Raw genomic sequence first — 15360 nt, forward strand, 5'->3', positions numbered from 1 at the left:
TGTGCTTATACGTAGTTTCTAACAACTGTGAAAGCTGCCGACTGCTATGATCGACTATGAGATACCCAGTTTTAACGGTATAAAACTTATTATTTAATATATTTTCATTAATATGCATATTAATAAATTTAAATATTATAAAAGTGATTTTGTGTGTTACTGTATAGGAGAATAAATATATGTAAGACGATCAAATATATAATTGTAAATACAGAAAAGTATTAATATCCCAAATAAAAATTATTATTGATATGGTATTTCAATACAAAGAACAAGATTAATCAGATTACCTCCGCTAAAACTAATTTGCTATATATTCCTATTCAAATTATTAAGAAGTTCAAGTGATTTTATGTGTACAAAATTGTTTTATAATGAATGATTGGATTATAAATTATTCGATACAATTAGGTATAATTAAATATGGTTCCTATTGGTTGCTAAAGATATATACTTTATACCCTTTTTCCTATATATATACCGGGTATAAAATGATACTAGCCAATGACATAATACAATGTATTATAATACGAAAAGTATTTCAATATCTGTTTCCGTTTCTGTAATCCATATTGCCCTGCTCATTTCGGTTATGCAGATGATATTGGAAAACGCTTAGTCATAACTTCTTATGTAACCAATGTCTATTGTCATCTTTGTCAAATGTGCACAAATTGCTTAACTTCTTGCTAAGGATGCCTGGAGTTTTTCAGAAAGAATAACCTGTACAGTAATCCCTGTCTAATAGCCCAGAAAATAGAGCAACCAAAATATACGACAAACCCACCAAACAGCTTAACAGCTGTAATCCCAAAATTCTGAACAAAACGTCTGCAAAGTGTTTGGGTCTCCTACACAGAGTCTTTTACTCAGTCTCGACTCCCATTCATGCTGCAGTCTGATCCCTTCTGCTCTTTATCCGCTTGTCGATCGCACAATAATGGGCAAACTGCAGATTTTCTATTGTGTGAGGATAGTTAGGAGGGTGTTCTTCGATTGCGTCTATGAAAGGAATATGATTTTCGCACCTTGTTGTCAATTGTTCAATAGAAATTATTGGGAATTAGAAACTTATGTTAATGGATAATATATGAAGTTGTATTTATGGCGTTTGAAGCTGAAACTTGCTGATTAATATAAATATAAATTACATCACTAAATGGTGAATACAGAAAAAACTTATATTTTTTATTAAATCCATTCAAAATAAAAATCTAAAATTGATACTTTAGAAATATAACAAAAAATTTAAATAAGAACGAGGGCCAAAATTATTTTTAGTTTTTTCAATAGAAATTTTCATTGGAAATTAGAAACTGATGTCAATGTATTTGGATGTAGAGCAAATAGGAAGAGTGAAAAAGAAGCTAAACTCGAGACCAATTAATAACATTCAGTTTTGAGGTACTAATTAGTAACGGAAATCAATCAATGCACACGGTTTTCCAGCATTAATTTCGAACATATGCTAGGAAAAACTTTTCACAGCTAATTGGATGTACGCGCCAAAAAATACAAGGGGTTGTAGCTCTCGTTGTGGGTGTCGTTGCCGTTCTCAATGAATGCACGACTGTAAAACGATCCCTAGTCTTTGAAACAATCTCATTAATTCCCATTAATGTAGACCTCGTCTTGCCTTGGTGTCCACTTACCTAAATAACAAATAAAAACTTACTAGTATATCCAAACAAAAAACAAACTTACTATAACAACTATTTGTATACATTGGTTGCTTCAATTGTTTTTCTAGTATTCCAACGCGTTTAGTTCTTTTTTATCAGAGGTAAGATAGGGTTACTATTTTTTTTATCTGATTGCTACTTTGCCAAGAATTTCATTGTGAATATTTGACCAACAGGAAATAGAGCAACGCATCTATTGATTAGAATCAGAATGCAGATTTCTTAAATTGATTTTGATCTCAAAAATTCTTAGTAAATTTACGAATTTCCCAAGAATAGATTCAGGCAAAATTCTCAATGAATTTCTTTTAGAGTGGGTAAAAAGAGTAAATTTTGTATGTAGCTATTATACGCTGCATATTTTATAAAAATTAATTTGTACCGATTAGGGAAAAATTCATTTTAAACGAAGAAAGAATAAAGAGTAAAGAGAACTTGCAATATTATTTATTAATTTATATTCTAGATTTATAAAGTGTTAATACATTTATTTAATACGATTAAAATTTCAATTACTTTCTGTGTTATTATTCAACAGTTTTATGTATAAACCATTTATTATATACATATGTTATATTTATTAGTATTACAATTATTACATATTCTATGCTAATTTTCATGATTCGTTTTAAATGTTTATTGTATATGTTTTCCAATTAAGCAAACCAAATGTGGTAAACTGGTTTTTGAGCGTCTATATTAGAACAAATTGTGAATTATTAAGCATATCAGAAAATTCTCCTGGGATACAATTAGTCGCTTTAAAACAATCACGATTGCTGTTGTAGTTGGGCATATGTTGCGTTCCCCGATCTCCGTCACCCGTTGTGGATGCAGCCGCAAAATGAGCAAATAAATCATAAATGTTTCATTCAACGTAATTGAGCGCAGTTCTCGCTGAGTAACGCACCCTTAAAGTTTGCCCGGGATATTCATTGTACCCAGAGTCCAGGTCGTTATGGCTACGAACAGGAGGAGAGCAAACAATGTAACCCGATCCTCTTGCTATATACCCAAACATGCGTAAGATTGTGTCGCAGCAGCAGCAGCAACAGCAAGGTAATCCTCTCCTGTTGTCTGCTCCGAGAACAGCTTGTTTTGCTGGCTCCGCCTACCGACGAGGGGTGTGAAACAAAGTGGAATGAAACAAACGATTTTCCATTTAAAAACAAACTCAAAACAATTGAAACAATTTGAAACTAAAACATGGTATTAATAGTATCACACATCCTTGGCCAGACGTCGCACACTGCGATAGTTGACATTGATCAAACGAATACTGCCTCCCAAGATCGCCAGCGGCTTGATGAAGTTACTCAAAGTGTCCGCCACGGGTTCCAGAATATCACGCAACGAACACATAATATTATATAGAAAAATCATTGGCGGCTGCAGGAAACCATTGAAGGCCACCGTCAAAGCTGGTTTGACCAAATAATCGGATGTCATGTGCAGCAGTCCAACGAGAAGAGTGTTGACTAAAGAGTACAGTACAAAGCGATAGCATTGGAGCACAAAGGCCACCACAAAGGCGACGCCAATGTGCAGCAGGCCAAAGAACTCCGCCCAAAAATGTGTGGCATATGTTGTCGCCCGATCCGCCAGTACAATGGAATTAATCTTGGGATGTGTGTCCGTCGTACTCAGATAATCCGCACAGCCATGCTCAAAAGGATAGATGCCAATGCAAGTGTGACGTGTTGCTGCCTTTACATTCCACTTGGGTGATGGCAAATCATCAATAATGTTGCGCGCATGCTGCGGCTGGCATTTACACATGTTGTCCAGCGAGGCGACTAAGCGATCGAGGAAGCCAGGCCGTTGCACAGGCTGCTCTTGCCTCGTCTGGTGTCCTTTCGCTCTGCTCGTGCGCTTTCTTGGCGGTGGCACCGTAAATCGAGCTCGCTTGACACGCGTATAGCGTTGGAACTCGATACGATTGGGACGAATCATTGGCTGCTGTGGCTCTGCATGCATCTCGTAAAGCACCTGGGAGGGACTGGACTGAACCGTTGTGGTGGTATCGCCCTGTGCTTCGTTGTCCAACATATTGTACTGGGATTTGGGGTCTTTGAACAGTTCAGTTTCCGTTGAGCTGTTTAATTGGGGTAGCAATTTCCTTAGAGGCGACTGCAGTTTAGCTGTGACACCCACATGATGTACCTCAACCTCAATTAACTGCGATTCCGAATGAGGCGAACTAAACTCCCCAAGCTCGGACATTCCCCAGTGCTATTAATGCTTGCTTATGACATTCAAAGCGGCGCCAAAGCGATTATCTCATTTCAAATATATTATCGATAATATTGAATAATCGATAAATTGTGTAGGTTAACAAAAGGTCATAGCTATTTGATATAAATTGAATTTGTTACAAAGAGCATTTGTCGAGCAAACCATACGGCACAGCTAAATTTAATACTTTACTTTACTTTTAATAATTGATTTAGAACATTATAATATAAAGAAGAATAGAAAAATAATATACCACTGATTTAAGAGTAATTATACCACAAAGTGTATATTTGCTATATTGCCTATCGATTTTTTATCGCGCTGCACGGAGCTTTTTAGCGAACTGCCAAAGTGCACAGCAAAAAGGAGAGAAAGAAAGAAATATCAGTTGTTCCGGCATTTTGTGTCTGACTGGCAGTCAAAACTCTAACAGTAAATATAATTTAGTGGCTTACACTTTGGTAAAATATAATTTAGCAGCATTAAAAACAAAAAAAAGCAAACAATAAAACGCCTAAATGTTTTCATCGGTGTGGCGAAGCGTTGAAACGCAATTGACTTCGTACTATTTTCGAGGTTCGTCCAAATTTGTAGTGCAGCAGAAGAAAAGCGGCATTATTGGAGCCCAACTTCTTCTGTCTGGTTGTCATCATCGTCGTCATCGTCATACTTCTGGTGCTGGTGCTGGATCTTCTGCTAAGCGCTTTCTGGGTGTCCAAGTCTGTTGCGTCAATTGTAATTGATTCATGTACTTAATAAGTGTTTTAATCTAATCTCCACTCTTTCCCTTTCTATTTGTCTGTTTGTTTGCCTTGCATGTTTTGTGTCGTTTTTCTAATTCATATTTAATACACTCACCTTCTGCTCTTTCCGCATAGTACAAAAGTTGCGCACAGTCGGCTTCAGAGGCATGCATAGTACTTTGGAGGATGTGAAGCTCAATGGCTTCGATGTCAAAATTCTGCCTGCTCTGCAGGATAATTACATGTACTTGATTGTGGATAACAAGACACGCGAAGCTGCTGTTGTTGATCCCGTTGATCCCGATTTGGTTATCAAGACGGCGCAGGCAGAGAATCTGAAGTTGAACAAGGTGCTGACCACACATCATCATTGGGATCATGCTGGTGGCAATGAGAAGCTGGTGAAGCTCTGGTCTGGCGGCGAACTGGATGTTTATGGCGGTGATGATCGCATTGGTGCCATGAACAATAAGGTGCGCCAAAACGACACCTTCAATATTGGCGAACTGAATGTGCGCTGCCTATCGACGCCTTGTCACACTACTGGTCACATTTGCTATCATGTAACAGTGCCCGGTGAACCCAATACGGGCGCCGTCTTTACCGGCGACACACTGTTCCAAGGCGGCTGCGGACGGTTCTTTGAAGGCACCGCCGAGGAAATGTACGCTGCCCTGTGCGAGAAGTTGTCCGGTTTGCCCGATGAGACTAAAGTCTTTTGTGGCCATGAGTATACACTGCAAAACATGAGCTTTGCTCGCCATGTTGAGCCAGACAGCGTCATTATTCAGAATCGCATTGAGTGGGCCAAATTGAAGCGCGCCTCCAAAGATCCCACCGTGCCATCGACAATTGCTGAAGAGAAATCGTGGAATCCATTTATGCGCGTTAATGAAGCCGTGGTAAAGAAACATGCGGGCACTGAGGAGGAATCTGGTGTGGCCACCATGGGCGTGTTACGCAAGGAGAAGGATACTTTTAAGGCTTAATGATTTAAGCATAAATAAATTGTGATTATTGGTGAAAGCTTAGCAAAACTGTTTCTTTAATGGCGCCAAAAGTGGTATGGTTATCGTTATCGACATTGAGGATATTGGTTTACGCATCTACAAGGGGAAAAGCAATGCTGTGAAAAAACTTCATTTTATTGTGGAATTAAATTTTTTTTATTTTATTTTGTCACCTACAAAAACAATTTTTATTTGGGAAGCGGTCTTCACTTTTAGTATTTTTATCAAGTCAAAGGTCAAGTGGCCCCAAAGAATGGCAAAACACCTGTTATCGATATATGTGCTCACATCGCTATTAATCGCCCAGTCGACGAGAACAACAAAACAAAGCGGCAGTGTTGATTTTAATTTCCTATTTTCATTTTTTTAACAACTGCGCTTTAATTTTATTTACACATGGACCAACTAAAGGGCTTAGTCAAGGCCTACGAGGCCTGGGTGGCCAAGAATCCCGATGTAGTTGGCGACTTCGAGACCACAGCCAAATGGGTGTCGTACTTTGTGGCAGGTAAAAAAATGTGAAAAAGATAAGATTGGTGATACAATTTACGATTCAAACTTCAATTTCAGGTCGCATATCAAACTCAAATGTGCTGTCGGAACTTGTGTACACACTGTCCAACATCCTGGTGTTTTACAACGACCGCATCATCGACCGGGCACGTGCTGTTAACGACAACGCCGTGATCCGTCTGCAAACCGGCCTTTGCTATCGACTAAAGGTCACGCTGACGACGCTCGAATATTGTGAGGTGTTCATTGAGATATCAGCACGCCGACTGTTCGGCCAGAAAGGAAAATGGCTGGTGATAGCACTTATACAGCTGGCCAAGGCAGCTGGACGCTTGTTTCTGCTGAAACATTCGACTTTGGACATAATCACCTCACCGCCCATCACAGCCCTTAATCGACGTGCGCTGAGCAAACAGCGTCAAGCAGCATCTGCCACCGCCGCCACTGACAGTTTGTCCCAATCGGAGCACTCCATAACGTTTCAATTGAAACGTTCAGGTCGAATTATACGCAAAGTCGAGGGTGCTCCGCCCATTCAGTATCGCGACTTTAAACTGCATGTGGACAATGCGGATGCGGCCAAGACGCAAATGCCACGCGAATTGCTGCAAGCCGAGTATTTGTACATTGCTAAACCTCTGGTACATCTGGCGGCCATGGGTCTGTTTGGTCAGCGCAGCTGGAAACAGTACATGGTTGCTTTGTCCATTGATCTGTATAGCGTGCATGTGTATCGCCAGCATCGCCATCTGATGTCCAAGCAACAGAAATTGGAGCTGAGCAGGCGATGCGTGAACCTGTTGTATTTCCTGGTGCGTTCGCCCTTCTATGACAATTACAGCAAGTCGAGGATAGAGCGAGTGCTCGGCTTTGTCGCGCAGCATGTGCCCATTGCCAAGGTGGTGGCTGGTCCTATAAAGGATTACATTCCACAGTGGCAAAACACTTACTTCTATTTGTGGTCAACTTAAAAGTATTCCGTTTTAGCCTTAAGCGTTAAAGTAAACTAACAAAAGTGGTCGAATGGGGTGGTGAATAAAATTAAGAATCGAAATGTTTAAACGATCAAAATATGCTTTATATGTCTGTTCAAACATCTAGATCTCAGGGACTATATAAGCTGAGGTCATTAAATTTAATGACAATGCGCCTTCAGTTTCTCAGATCAAGTTTGTTTTATAATTTTGCTACAAAAATTTGTGAACGCAATATTGAAGCTAGCAAAATGAACTTTTGCTAGGTTTAATGATAATCGCATTCCAAATAGCTTAAGATTTTATGATCCCTATAGACGTTATTTTAACAACCCTTCTGGTTCTAGTCCTCACACAAATTGTTTTGCCTTCTGTATCGTTATTATTATCACGAATTTATATTGTTTTGTATGGCTTTTTAAATTATATTTGGAACAATATTTGTACACATACATTTAAACGATATTCTTGGTTTTTTTGTGGTTTTGTTTTTTTGTTTCTTTTTGCACTTACACGCTAAACTCTATACATAACAATGATCCGATAATTGGCTAAACACACACTGTGAACTTTGTCTCAGAACTTCAGACTGAAGCCTGGTCCCATGGCCATTTGACGTTGCGTTAGTCCCGCATTAAGCACAAATCCTGTACTGGCTGCCGTTGCCGCCGCCATTCCGGCATTGCTCTTCTTGTTACCCGTAATAATGCCCGACGCGAGCTTAGCACCGCCTTTAGCTGCAGCTGTGGCCATCGGTTCGTCGCGTCCCAGCTGCTTGAACTGCGAGCCACCTGAGGGTGGTTTAGGTGAGGAGGCTTGAGCTTTGCGTGCGCCCAGCTCGCTCTTGGCCGGCCAAGTGGGGAACATGGATGGATCGATGGGTAGTGGTAGCTCCTTGAAATATGCATGCTTCAGCGCCGCATCTGCAGTCAGTCTTTGTTTCGGATCGTATGTGAGCAGACCTTGTAGCAGCGCTAGACCCGCCTCTGAGGTCTTGTCTTGGAAATGCTTACGCAGCTGCGACACCGGATAATCGGTAAACTGCGAGTTCTGGCTCAGCATATTCTTGACAGCAGGCAGCTCCAAGTAGCCAGGCCATATCTTTTCGTTGGGTGTGCCGAGTTCCTGCAAAAGACAAACGCAATTAATATTTGTTTCAATTTTACAATTATTGTGTATGATGAACAAAAGCAACTTTTAATTGCTTTTATCTAATCTATGAATTTCAACTGTTTATCTACACAATTGCTTACCTTAAATATACGATTAAGCTCATCGATTTCGGATTTGCCCGGAAAGAGCGGCGCCATTTGCAGAAATTCGGCAAAAATGCAACCCACGGACCACACATCGATGGGTGTGGAGTATTCCGGAGAGCAGAGCAACAGCTCTGGTGCACGATACCACAACGTAACCACCAGCGATGTGTACTTCTTTAATGGGGAGCCATATTCGCGGGCCAAGCCAAAATCACCGACCTTGAGGATGCCCTTGTGGGAGAGCAGCAAATTGGAGGTCTTCAGGTCACGATGCAGTATCCAATTGTCATGTAAATGCGCCACAGCCAACAACAGTTGTTGGGCCAAGCACTTGACCTCACCGGGAAAGAAACTCTGCTTGCGTTGCTTCATAGTTTCCATCAGCGATTTGAGATCGTGCTCCACATAATCCATCACAATAAAGATCTTATCCATATTGGAGCCCACGACAATTTCGCGTACAGTCACAATATTTGGATGCTGACCCTTAAGCAGCGTATTAATCTCACGCAGCGATGTGATGGGAAATCCCTCCTTTTCTTTTTCCATTTTGAGACGCTTTAGCGCAACAATTTCGTTGGTGCGTTTGTCTTTGGCGCGATAGACGACGCCGTAGGTGCCCTCCTCGATGCGATTGAGGCATTGGAATTCTTCGACAGAGCGACAACCTTGCACCCCGGGATAATAGTTGGGCAGTGGAATGCCTTTGTCATCGCAGGGCGGCAGCTCTTCAGCTGGTGTTGCTTTGAAACTGACGTCAGTTGTATCCGTTGCAGACTGTTGTTGTCCACCCGATTGCGCCATGCCACGCTCCTCGCTGCGTGTGCTGCTGCTGCGTGAACGTGGTCCCTGTTCCGCCTCCACATCCTCCTCTTCACTGCTGCGCGAGCGACTGCTATGACTGCGACTACGACTCCTGCTGCGACTACGACTGCTGCGGCTGTTCTGGCTGTGACTGCTCTTTGAGCTGCTCGCGGAACGTGAGCGCGCTCGTTGCTTGGGCGATTTGTAGAGGGCTCCTACGCTAAGCGGACTATCAGGCAGCGGCACATCCTCGTCGTCGTCATCCTGCCGCTGCTTCTGCTCCTTGCGTTTACGGTGCTTTTTATGTGACTGCTGCTGCTGTTCCTTCTGCTGCTCGTAGTTGCTTTCCTCGCTCTCGGCCGAATCGCTGCCACTTTCAGCACTGCCGCTTTCCTCCTCATCATCCTCTTCGTCCGATTCGCTTTCATCGCTGGACTGTGATTGTTTATTCAATTCCTCTGTGGACTGTTTGCTGCGCTTGCGACGCTCGTATTGAGTTTCCTCTACGTTCGTCTTCTGCTTCCGCTTGACTATATTCAATCCGGCTGTCACGCTCGCCGCCACCGCCGTGGGACTGAGGGCATCGCTGTGCTCGTTGCGTTCACGCAGCAGCTGCTCTCGCCTTGCCTCCAGCTCCTCGCGGGCAATTTGCCGACGCTGACGATTCTCACGCTCGGCTGCCAAGATCTTTTCACGGCGTGCCAACAACTCGGGATCATTGGACGTTGTGCCACGTTGTTGCTGCTGCTGTTGTTGTTGCTGCGCAGCGAGTGCTGCTGCAGCTTCAGCTTCGGCGCGCCTATGTTGCTTATGGCGTTGATGTTGCTGTTGCGCTGCTGTCTCGGGACTGTCGAGCAGCTCAATCACCTGACCATGTCGCATCTTGTGACTATGACTGCTACGTCTAGAGTCGCGCTCCTTGCGGCGACTGTGGGAATGAGACTGTTGAGGTTGCTCGTAGTTCTCCTCCGACTCATAGTCCTTGACGTATTTGTGGCGTTTACTAAGAAGTCGCGAACGCAAATCCTGCTCCAGGCTTTCAGCATCTTTGGGCTGCTCATAGCCATGTTTACTCGCACGCCTGGACGGCGGCTGCTGCTCCACATCCGCATAGTCCACATGGCGTCCACTGCTGTGATAATATTCAGCGCGTGCTCCACTACGCGAGAGACCCATCAGTTGTTGCTCCTGATGGTAGTGATGATGATGGGCATAGCTTTGTGACGGCAGCGGTGGTGGTGGCAGTGGCAACTGTTGCTGATAATGATAGGCATGACTCAAATGATGCTTGGCCGCTCGTTCACTGCGATGCTGATGATGCTGCTGCTGATGGTGCTGATGATAACGTTGCTGCTCCAGATCATCGCGTGTTCGGGCGTATTCAAAGCGATCTCGTTCACGTTCGCGTCGGTCTCGTTCACGTTCAACGCCCTCTAAACTGCTGCGCTGTTCCTTGTGTCGGCGATCGCGGGAATGTTTCTTCTTCTCACGGCGTGTACTCGACGCATCGCTACCACGTCCTTGGCTGCTGGCTGCCGGCTGTGGCGGTTGTATGTACAGTGCATCCGCATCGTGCTCATCATCATCGCCACTAAAACGAGAGAAATTATAAGTTTGTACAAATTACGCATGCCAAATTACAAAATGGATGGGTTTTTCTTGTTGCTGTTGCAGAGATTCCCCCGATTAAGTGTGTGTTTCTCGACTGCGAGGCGCGCTCTGGTTCAACAAGTGCTTGAGAAGATGCTTGATGATGATGTCTGTTGCCTGTTGTTTAGAATCCTATATCCTTTTTTCATTTCATTTTTGAGCTGTTGTTGCATTGCAGAAGTTGATTTACATTTTACGTTGCCCTTCGACGTTCAAATCTCAAGGCCGCCGCCATTTGGGAAGAGCTCTAAAGCTAATCACATTCTTTCTGCTTAGAATAATGGGTGGAAATTGATAATAATCGAAAGAAAACAACAAATACTCAGTGTAGTACATAAGATTAGCAAACAAATACAGAGTTGTACAACCATGTGGGTATTTCGTTCAAATACAGCGGAGGGAGCCTTGAATAATAAATACACTTGAAGCTTACCATGATACATTGAGAGATTGCTTATATTAAATGAATTAATGGTTGATAGATTGATGATAATTCAAAACTCGTTGTTTTGCCTACATTTTTATATGATTTTCCCCCAGGTTCTTTTCACTTGCCATCTCCATCGATTGATCCTCCTCCAATTCTTTCCGATAACAACAAAAATAAAGTAATAAATCGCATTATCGATGATCATACAAAACATATTATTCAAGGCTCCACTGCGCTTCAATTACGTACTTACCTGTGTGGCCAACCCCCTTTTTATGATTATTATGGCAATTAGCTTTAAACAATTCCAAAATTGTGGAGGCATTGTTGAGATGTAAATTCCGATGGGCTGTAAAATGTAAACGACTTACGACTGCAAGCAAAAATTCGGCTAAAACGATATTTTGGAAAAAAGTAGCGTGGGGACAAAAGACATACAATATATGTTTGTATATATACACTATATATAAGTTGAATACGTATAAAGATGACAGGACTTTGAAAAGGCATTAGCAGTTTGTTATTTGAACAGAAATTTGTAATTCCATTTACCGACAGCATTTCGAGATCACTCTCGTTTCTCTCACTCACTCTCTCTCTTGCACTTTTAAGGACTTTCGGTTGAGTACATTTCATTTTGTGTTTGAGGAGGAAGGGGGCGGCCATGTCCTGGGCCATGAAGTTTTGCTGCCGAATTCGCCATTTTACGCTCATGAGCTGCTGGGCACACTTTTATTTTTAAATTTAAATTGCATTTCTTGCGTTCGGCTTTTTATAATTATTTTATATTTGGATTTTTTCTTTCGTAATTTATCAGTTTTGATTGTTTTTTTTTGTTTTTAAGTTTAGTTTTAGTTGTTGGCCATCGCGCGCCTCGGTCATTTTGGGACAAGTACACACTTTTTGGCCTATTTGCAATGAAAAAACTCAAGTCAATTAAACGGTTCAGTTGATAAAAATTATGGTAATGTCAATAAATTGGATTTTTTGGCTATTAAACATTTTTGGTTGGCAATATAATACATATGTATGTCTAGGATGGGTACATAGCTAATTAATGTACACACAAAGCAAGCGTAAGGAATTTTTGTAGTTGTTGTGGTATTAGGGAAATTTACGATTGAGTGATCTACAGGTATTGTGCAGTGCTCTCTTTCTATTTATGCATATCTCCCTCCGAATTTGTTTGCCATAATTTTGAAAATTGTTATACATTTATAGTTCATGTTATTTTATTGAAAATTCTTTGCAGCTATGTTAGCTGAAGTAGAACAAGTATGTTGTGGCGCCACAACACAATTTTTGCATATGCGGCTGTGACGTCACAGCATTCTTTGTGTTTCTTTTATGCACCCAGAGCACTATGCACAATCTTTTGATCATTAAACCGTGTCTGGGTAGTGGGACTTTTAGTTTTTGTTGCTTTTAGATGATTTGTTTTTCTTTTTTTTGCAGTAGTAAAAAGAATATTACAAAATAACGCTTTCAAATAGAATAAAATAATAATTGAATGCCGCACTCAATACACAGCAGCTTCCACACAAGCACACGCACCCACACATACATACAGCCACACGCGCGCATGCATATGAATGTGTGTGATGTCTGTGTGTTCTTTGTGTGCGTGTGTGTATGCAGCAACAATTTTACGTGCGTTTTTCAATATATGTACATATGTATTTTATATTGTAGTTTTTGTACACACCTGATATAGTGTCCATCGTTGGGGCTGCGCAACTGGCCATCTTCACTGCCAGACGTATTGACCATGTCGCTTATATTTTTTCTATGTGTGTAGATAATAATTAGAGGTTGCGACTCCACGGACACTGACGCTAAATGTTGCCCCTTGTGTCTCTGCTGCTGATTCACCAGTCACTTCTGTTAAGTAGCAGCCTTATAACGAAGCGTTATTGCACTCTCTTTATATCAAATCACACAACTTGCAACTAATGTGCATTTGTGTGTGACCTTCAATTAAATTTTCGGTGGATTTGTACGTTTTTATTTTTACAAAAATAATTACAAACGTTTGCAATAGCACAAACGTTTTTTTCTTGCAGTCGTCCAGGGCTGCAAAATACGGAAAAAATGGCGTCTGCTTGGCGTTGCCACTTTTTTTTGTGTGTTTAAACTTGACACTCAGCTGTTCATCACAGCTGACTACGTTTTATCATCGTAACCGTTTCCGAAACTTACATTTTTACTAAGAAATAAAATAATAGATAAATTAAATAATGTTATTAGCGGGTCAACTACGCCGCTTACAACCAAGTGCGGTTGTCTTGCGTCGATTTGCAGCAACATTGCCCAATAACACATCGGAGGCCGAAGTTAGTGCGACTGTAAAGCGAATTCGGGAGGAATTGTCACAGGATAAACAACAATTAAGGTGGCGAACACCAATCGGCGATCGTCCTCAAGATTGGAATAGTAAGTTGAAATTGTTCTCGAATTCGGAACAAACTTCCGATTTTATTGTGATGATGCAACGACCCATTGATCTAAGTCCAAAGACCGTGAAGCAATGGTGGCATAAACGACAGGAAACCATTGAACGGCACATGCAACAGTTTATACCCGAACGTCATAAGATTCTAGGCCCCGAGCTCGCAGCAGCCCACTTCATATTGTATCGCGGTGGCGCTGCCAAATTCCTCAACGACCCCAAATGGCATCGTGCTTCGGCTGAGGGTGAATTCAGTTTACCCAACAAATACGATACCAGTTTCAAATTGGAAGCTTTGCGCTGCGACAACATGCAATTGTACTACGAAGGTCTGGAGAACTTGCGCTGCTTGGAACATCTGAAGTTCTTGTCACTGCACAACATTAAAACCATCGACGATTGGTGCTTGGATCGGGTTTCGGGCAGCGAATTTCCGCGTCTGGAGGTACTTGATATTTCTGGCACCAACATCACCTACAATGGTTTGGCGTGTCTTTATCGACTTTCACAGCTTAAGCTGCTGATCCTTGATGATCCCAAGCAGTCGCTGGAAATGGAATTATCTGCTGCCATGCTGGAGGCCGCGCTGCCTGCTCTTAAAATCGTTGCAGCCAACACAATACATAGCATGGAATAAAGTTGTTTTGAATTTGAAAACATCGACTTGTTTATGGTATATTTACAAACAATTTTCTTAGTATATTTAAAGCAGAGATAAACTGCTATCATGCTGGGATCACTGTGATAACATTAAAGTTTGACATGTTTATGGCATATTGGCAAGCCGGCCAGACTGCTGTTACATTGCGATCTCTGTAAAAGTATTATTGCTCGGCTTAGTAATGGTATTTTTACAACCTGATCAAGCTGCTGTCACACTGTGATAACATTAATGTTGGGCTGGTTTGCTTTTCATATATTCGGCTTTCAGAGCTGCACGCTCCTCCACTGGCGGTAAATAAGGAACAATTCCCTTAGCGCGACGATCACTGCGTACTTTATTCTATAAAACATATGAGTTAAAGTAATGACGATTGGTTTAGTTGTCGCTTACATACCCAAAATTCTTTGCAATTGTTGTAGTTGACAAAGTAAACTTCACACTTTTCCCGGTCGAAATTGTTTTTGTTTAGGCATTTGTATGACAGTTCTTGTTCCTATAATCAAACTGTTCATTATATAAGTAAAAGTTAATCATTAACTCATCCTACCTTTAAACAGGGATTATCGCGTTCGGCATTGCTGTTTCGTGGCATTGTGTCTTGTGAATATATTTAAGAATTATATAAATTATTGTTTTTATTTTGAGCGGTCAAGCAACAGCTGTCAACGCACGGCAAATTTCATTTAACAGTTCATTTTAATGCAAATAACAGCAATCAAAACATAAGTAACATTTCACTGAAATTTTACAGACAGGGATTAAATTAATATATTCAAATATCAGATTATGGTTGGGATACAATATTAAAACTGCCAATTAAAATAAACAAAATATTTTTCTTTAAATTTGTAGACAAAGAAAAAAAAGAAAGAAACGTAACAACCTGTTAATAATAAAGTGGCATCTCTGATAATTTTTGTTCTCCGACCTTATCGATACTTGCAGTA

The 15360-nt window shown here is 41.4% G+C and overlaps 6 protein-coding genes across 9 annotated transcripts; 3 read left to right on the plus strand and 3 right to left on the minus strand.

Annotated features, from left to right (window-relative positions):
* Window positions 1-2287: 2287 nt before the first annotated feature.
* LOC117571809 (uncharacterized) lies at window positions 2288-3964 on the minus strand. Its single transcript, XM_034254180.2, has one exon. The coding sequence runs from the start codon at window positions 3903-3905 to the stop codon at window positions 2904-2906; it is 1002 nt and encodes a 333-aa protein (XP_034110071.1). The 5' UTR covers window positions 3906-3964; the 3' UTR covers window positions 2288-2903.
* A 248-nt stretch (window positions 3965-4212) lies between these two features.
* LOC117571805 (hydroxyacylglutathione hydrolase, mitochondrial) lies at window positions 4213-5691 on the plus strand. Of its 4 annotated transcripts, none has more exons than XM_034254174.2 (2): window positions 4213-4349; window positions 4796-5691. In XM_034254174.2, the coding sequence occupies exon 2, from the start codon at window positions 4828-4830 to the stop codon at window positions 5647-5649; it is 822 nt and encodes a 273-aa protein (XP_034110065.1). In that variant the 5' UTR covers window positions 4213-4349; window positions 4796-4827; the 3' UTR covers window positions 5650-5691. The 4 variants fall into 4 exon arrangements, with proteins under 4 accessions (XP_034110065.1, XP_034110062.1, XP_034110063.1 ...); XM_034254171.2 differs by having other exon boundaries at window positions 4299-4652; XM_034254172.2 differs by having other exon boundaries at window positions 4300-4493.
* Window positions 5692-5863: 172 nt separating this feature from the next.
* On the plus strand, window positions 5864-7605 carry LOC117571808 (peroxisomal membrane protein PEX16). Its single transcript, XM_034254179.2, has 2 exons — window positions 5864-6178; window positions 6241-7605. The coding sequence occupies exons 1-2, from the start codon at window positions 6067-6069 to the stop codon at window positions 7152-7154; spliced, it is 1026 nt and encodes a 341-aa protein (XP_034110070.1). The 5' UTR covers window positions 5864-6066; the 3' UTR covers window positions 7155-7605.
* LOC117571795 (serine/threonine-protein kinase PITSLRE) lies at window positions 7586-13392 on the minus strand. Its single transcript, XM_034254159.2, has 3 exons — window positions 13006-13392; window positions 8411-10811; window positions 7586-8282 (listed from the first exon to the last, which is right to left on the minus strand). Exons 1-3 carry the CDS (start codon window positions 13068-13070, stop codon window positions 7734-7736), a joined length of 3015 nt encoding a protein of 1004 aa, XP_034110050.1. The 5' UTR covers window positions 13071-13392; the 3' UTR covers window positions 7586-7733.
* Window positions 13393-13435: 43 nt separating this feature from the next.
* LOC117571817 (distal membrane-arm assembly complex protein 2) lies at window positions 13436-14409 on the plus strand. Its single transcript, XM_034254188.2, has one exon. It carries the CDS (start codon window positions 13538-13540, stop codon window positions 14384-14386), a length of 849 nt encoding a protein of 282 aa, XP_034110079.1. The 5' UTR covers window positions 13436-13537; the 3' UTR covers window positions 14387-14409.
* A 56-nt stretch (window positions 14410-14465) lies between these two features.
* Window positions 14466-15219, minus strand: LOC117571822 (coiled-coil-helix-coiled-coil-helix domain-containing protein 7). Its single transcript, XM_034254193.2, has 3 exons — window positions 14961-15219; window positions 14808-14906; window positions 14466-14752 (listed from the first exon to the last, which is right to left on the minus strand). Exons 1-3 carry the CDS (start codon window positions 15003-15005, stop codon window positions 14639-14641), a joined length of 258 nt encoding a protein of 85 aa, XP_034110084.1. The 5' UTR covers window positions 15006-15219; the 3' UTR covers window positions 14466-14638.
* Between the last annotated feature and the right edge of the window lie 141 nt (window positions 15220-15360).

This window comes from Drosophila albomicans, chromosome 3 (assembly GCF_009650485.2).
Source record: "Drosophila albomicans strain 15112-1751.03 chromosome 3, ASM965048v2, whole genome shotgun sequence".
In the NCBI taxonomy this organism is placed as follows: domain Eukaryota; kingdom Metazoa; phylum Arthropoda; class Insecta; order Diptera; family Drosophilidae; genus Drosophila; species Drosophila albomicans.

Excerpts from the sequence above, each read along its gene's own strand:
- LOC117571809 (XM_034254180.2), bottom strand. The coding sequence starts at position 3,905 with ATGTCCGAGCTTGGGGAGTTTAGTTCGCCTCATTCGGAATCGCAGTTA.
- LOC117571805 (XM_034254171.2), top strand. The coding sequence starts at position 4,436 with ATGTTTTCATCGGTGTGGCGAAGCGTTGAAACGCAATTGACTTCGTAC. Across the intron at positions 4,653-4,795 it reads CCAAGTCTGTTGCGTCAATT|TACAAAAGTTGCGCACAGTC; the intron begins GTAATTGATTCA and ends CTTTCCGCATAG.
- LOC117571808 (XM_034254179.2), top strand. The coding sequence starts at position 6,067 with ATGGACCAACTAAAGGGCTTAGTCAAGGCCTACGAGGCCTGGGTGGCC. Across the intron at positions 6,179-6,240 it reads GGTGTCGTACTTTGTGGCAG|GTCGCATATCAAACTCAAAT; the intron begins GTAAAAAAATGT and ends CTTCAATTTCAG.
- LOC117571795 (XM_034254159.2), bottom strand. The coding sequence starts at position 13,070 with ATGGTCAATACGTCTGGCAGTGAAGATGGCCAGTTGCGCAGCCCCAAC. Across the intron at positions 10,812-13,005 it reads AACGATGGACACTATATCAG|TGGCGATGATGATGAGCACG; the intron begins GTGTGTACAAAA and ends CTCTCGTTTTAG. Across the intron at positions 8,283-8,410 it reads AGCTTAATCGTATATTTAAG|GAACTCGGCACACCCAACGA; the intron begins GTAAGCAATTGT and ends TGTCTTTTGCAG.
- LOC117571817 (XM_034254188.2), top strand. The coding sequence starts at position 13,538 with ATGTTATTAGCGGGTCAACTACGCCGCTTACAACCAAGTGCGGTTGTC.
- LOC117571822 (XM_034254193.2), bottom strand. The coding sequence starts at position 15,005 with ATGCCACGAAACAGCAATGCCGAACGCGATAATCCCTGTTTAAAG. Across the intron at positions 14,907-14,960 it reads GCGATAATCCCTGTTTAAAG|GAACAAGAACTGTCATACAA; the intron begins GTAGGATGAGTT and ends GTTTGATTATAG. Across the intron at positions 14,753-14,807 it reads ACAATTGCAAAGAATTTTGG|AATAAAGTACGCAGTGATCG; the intron begins GTATGTAAGCGA and ends TATGTTTTATAG.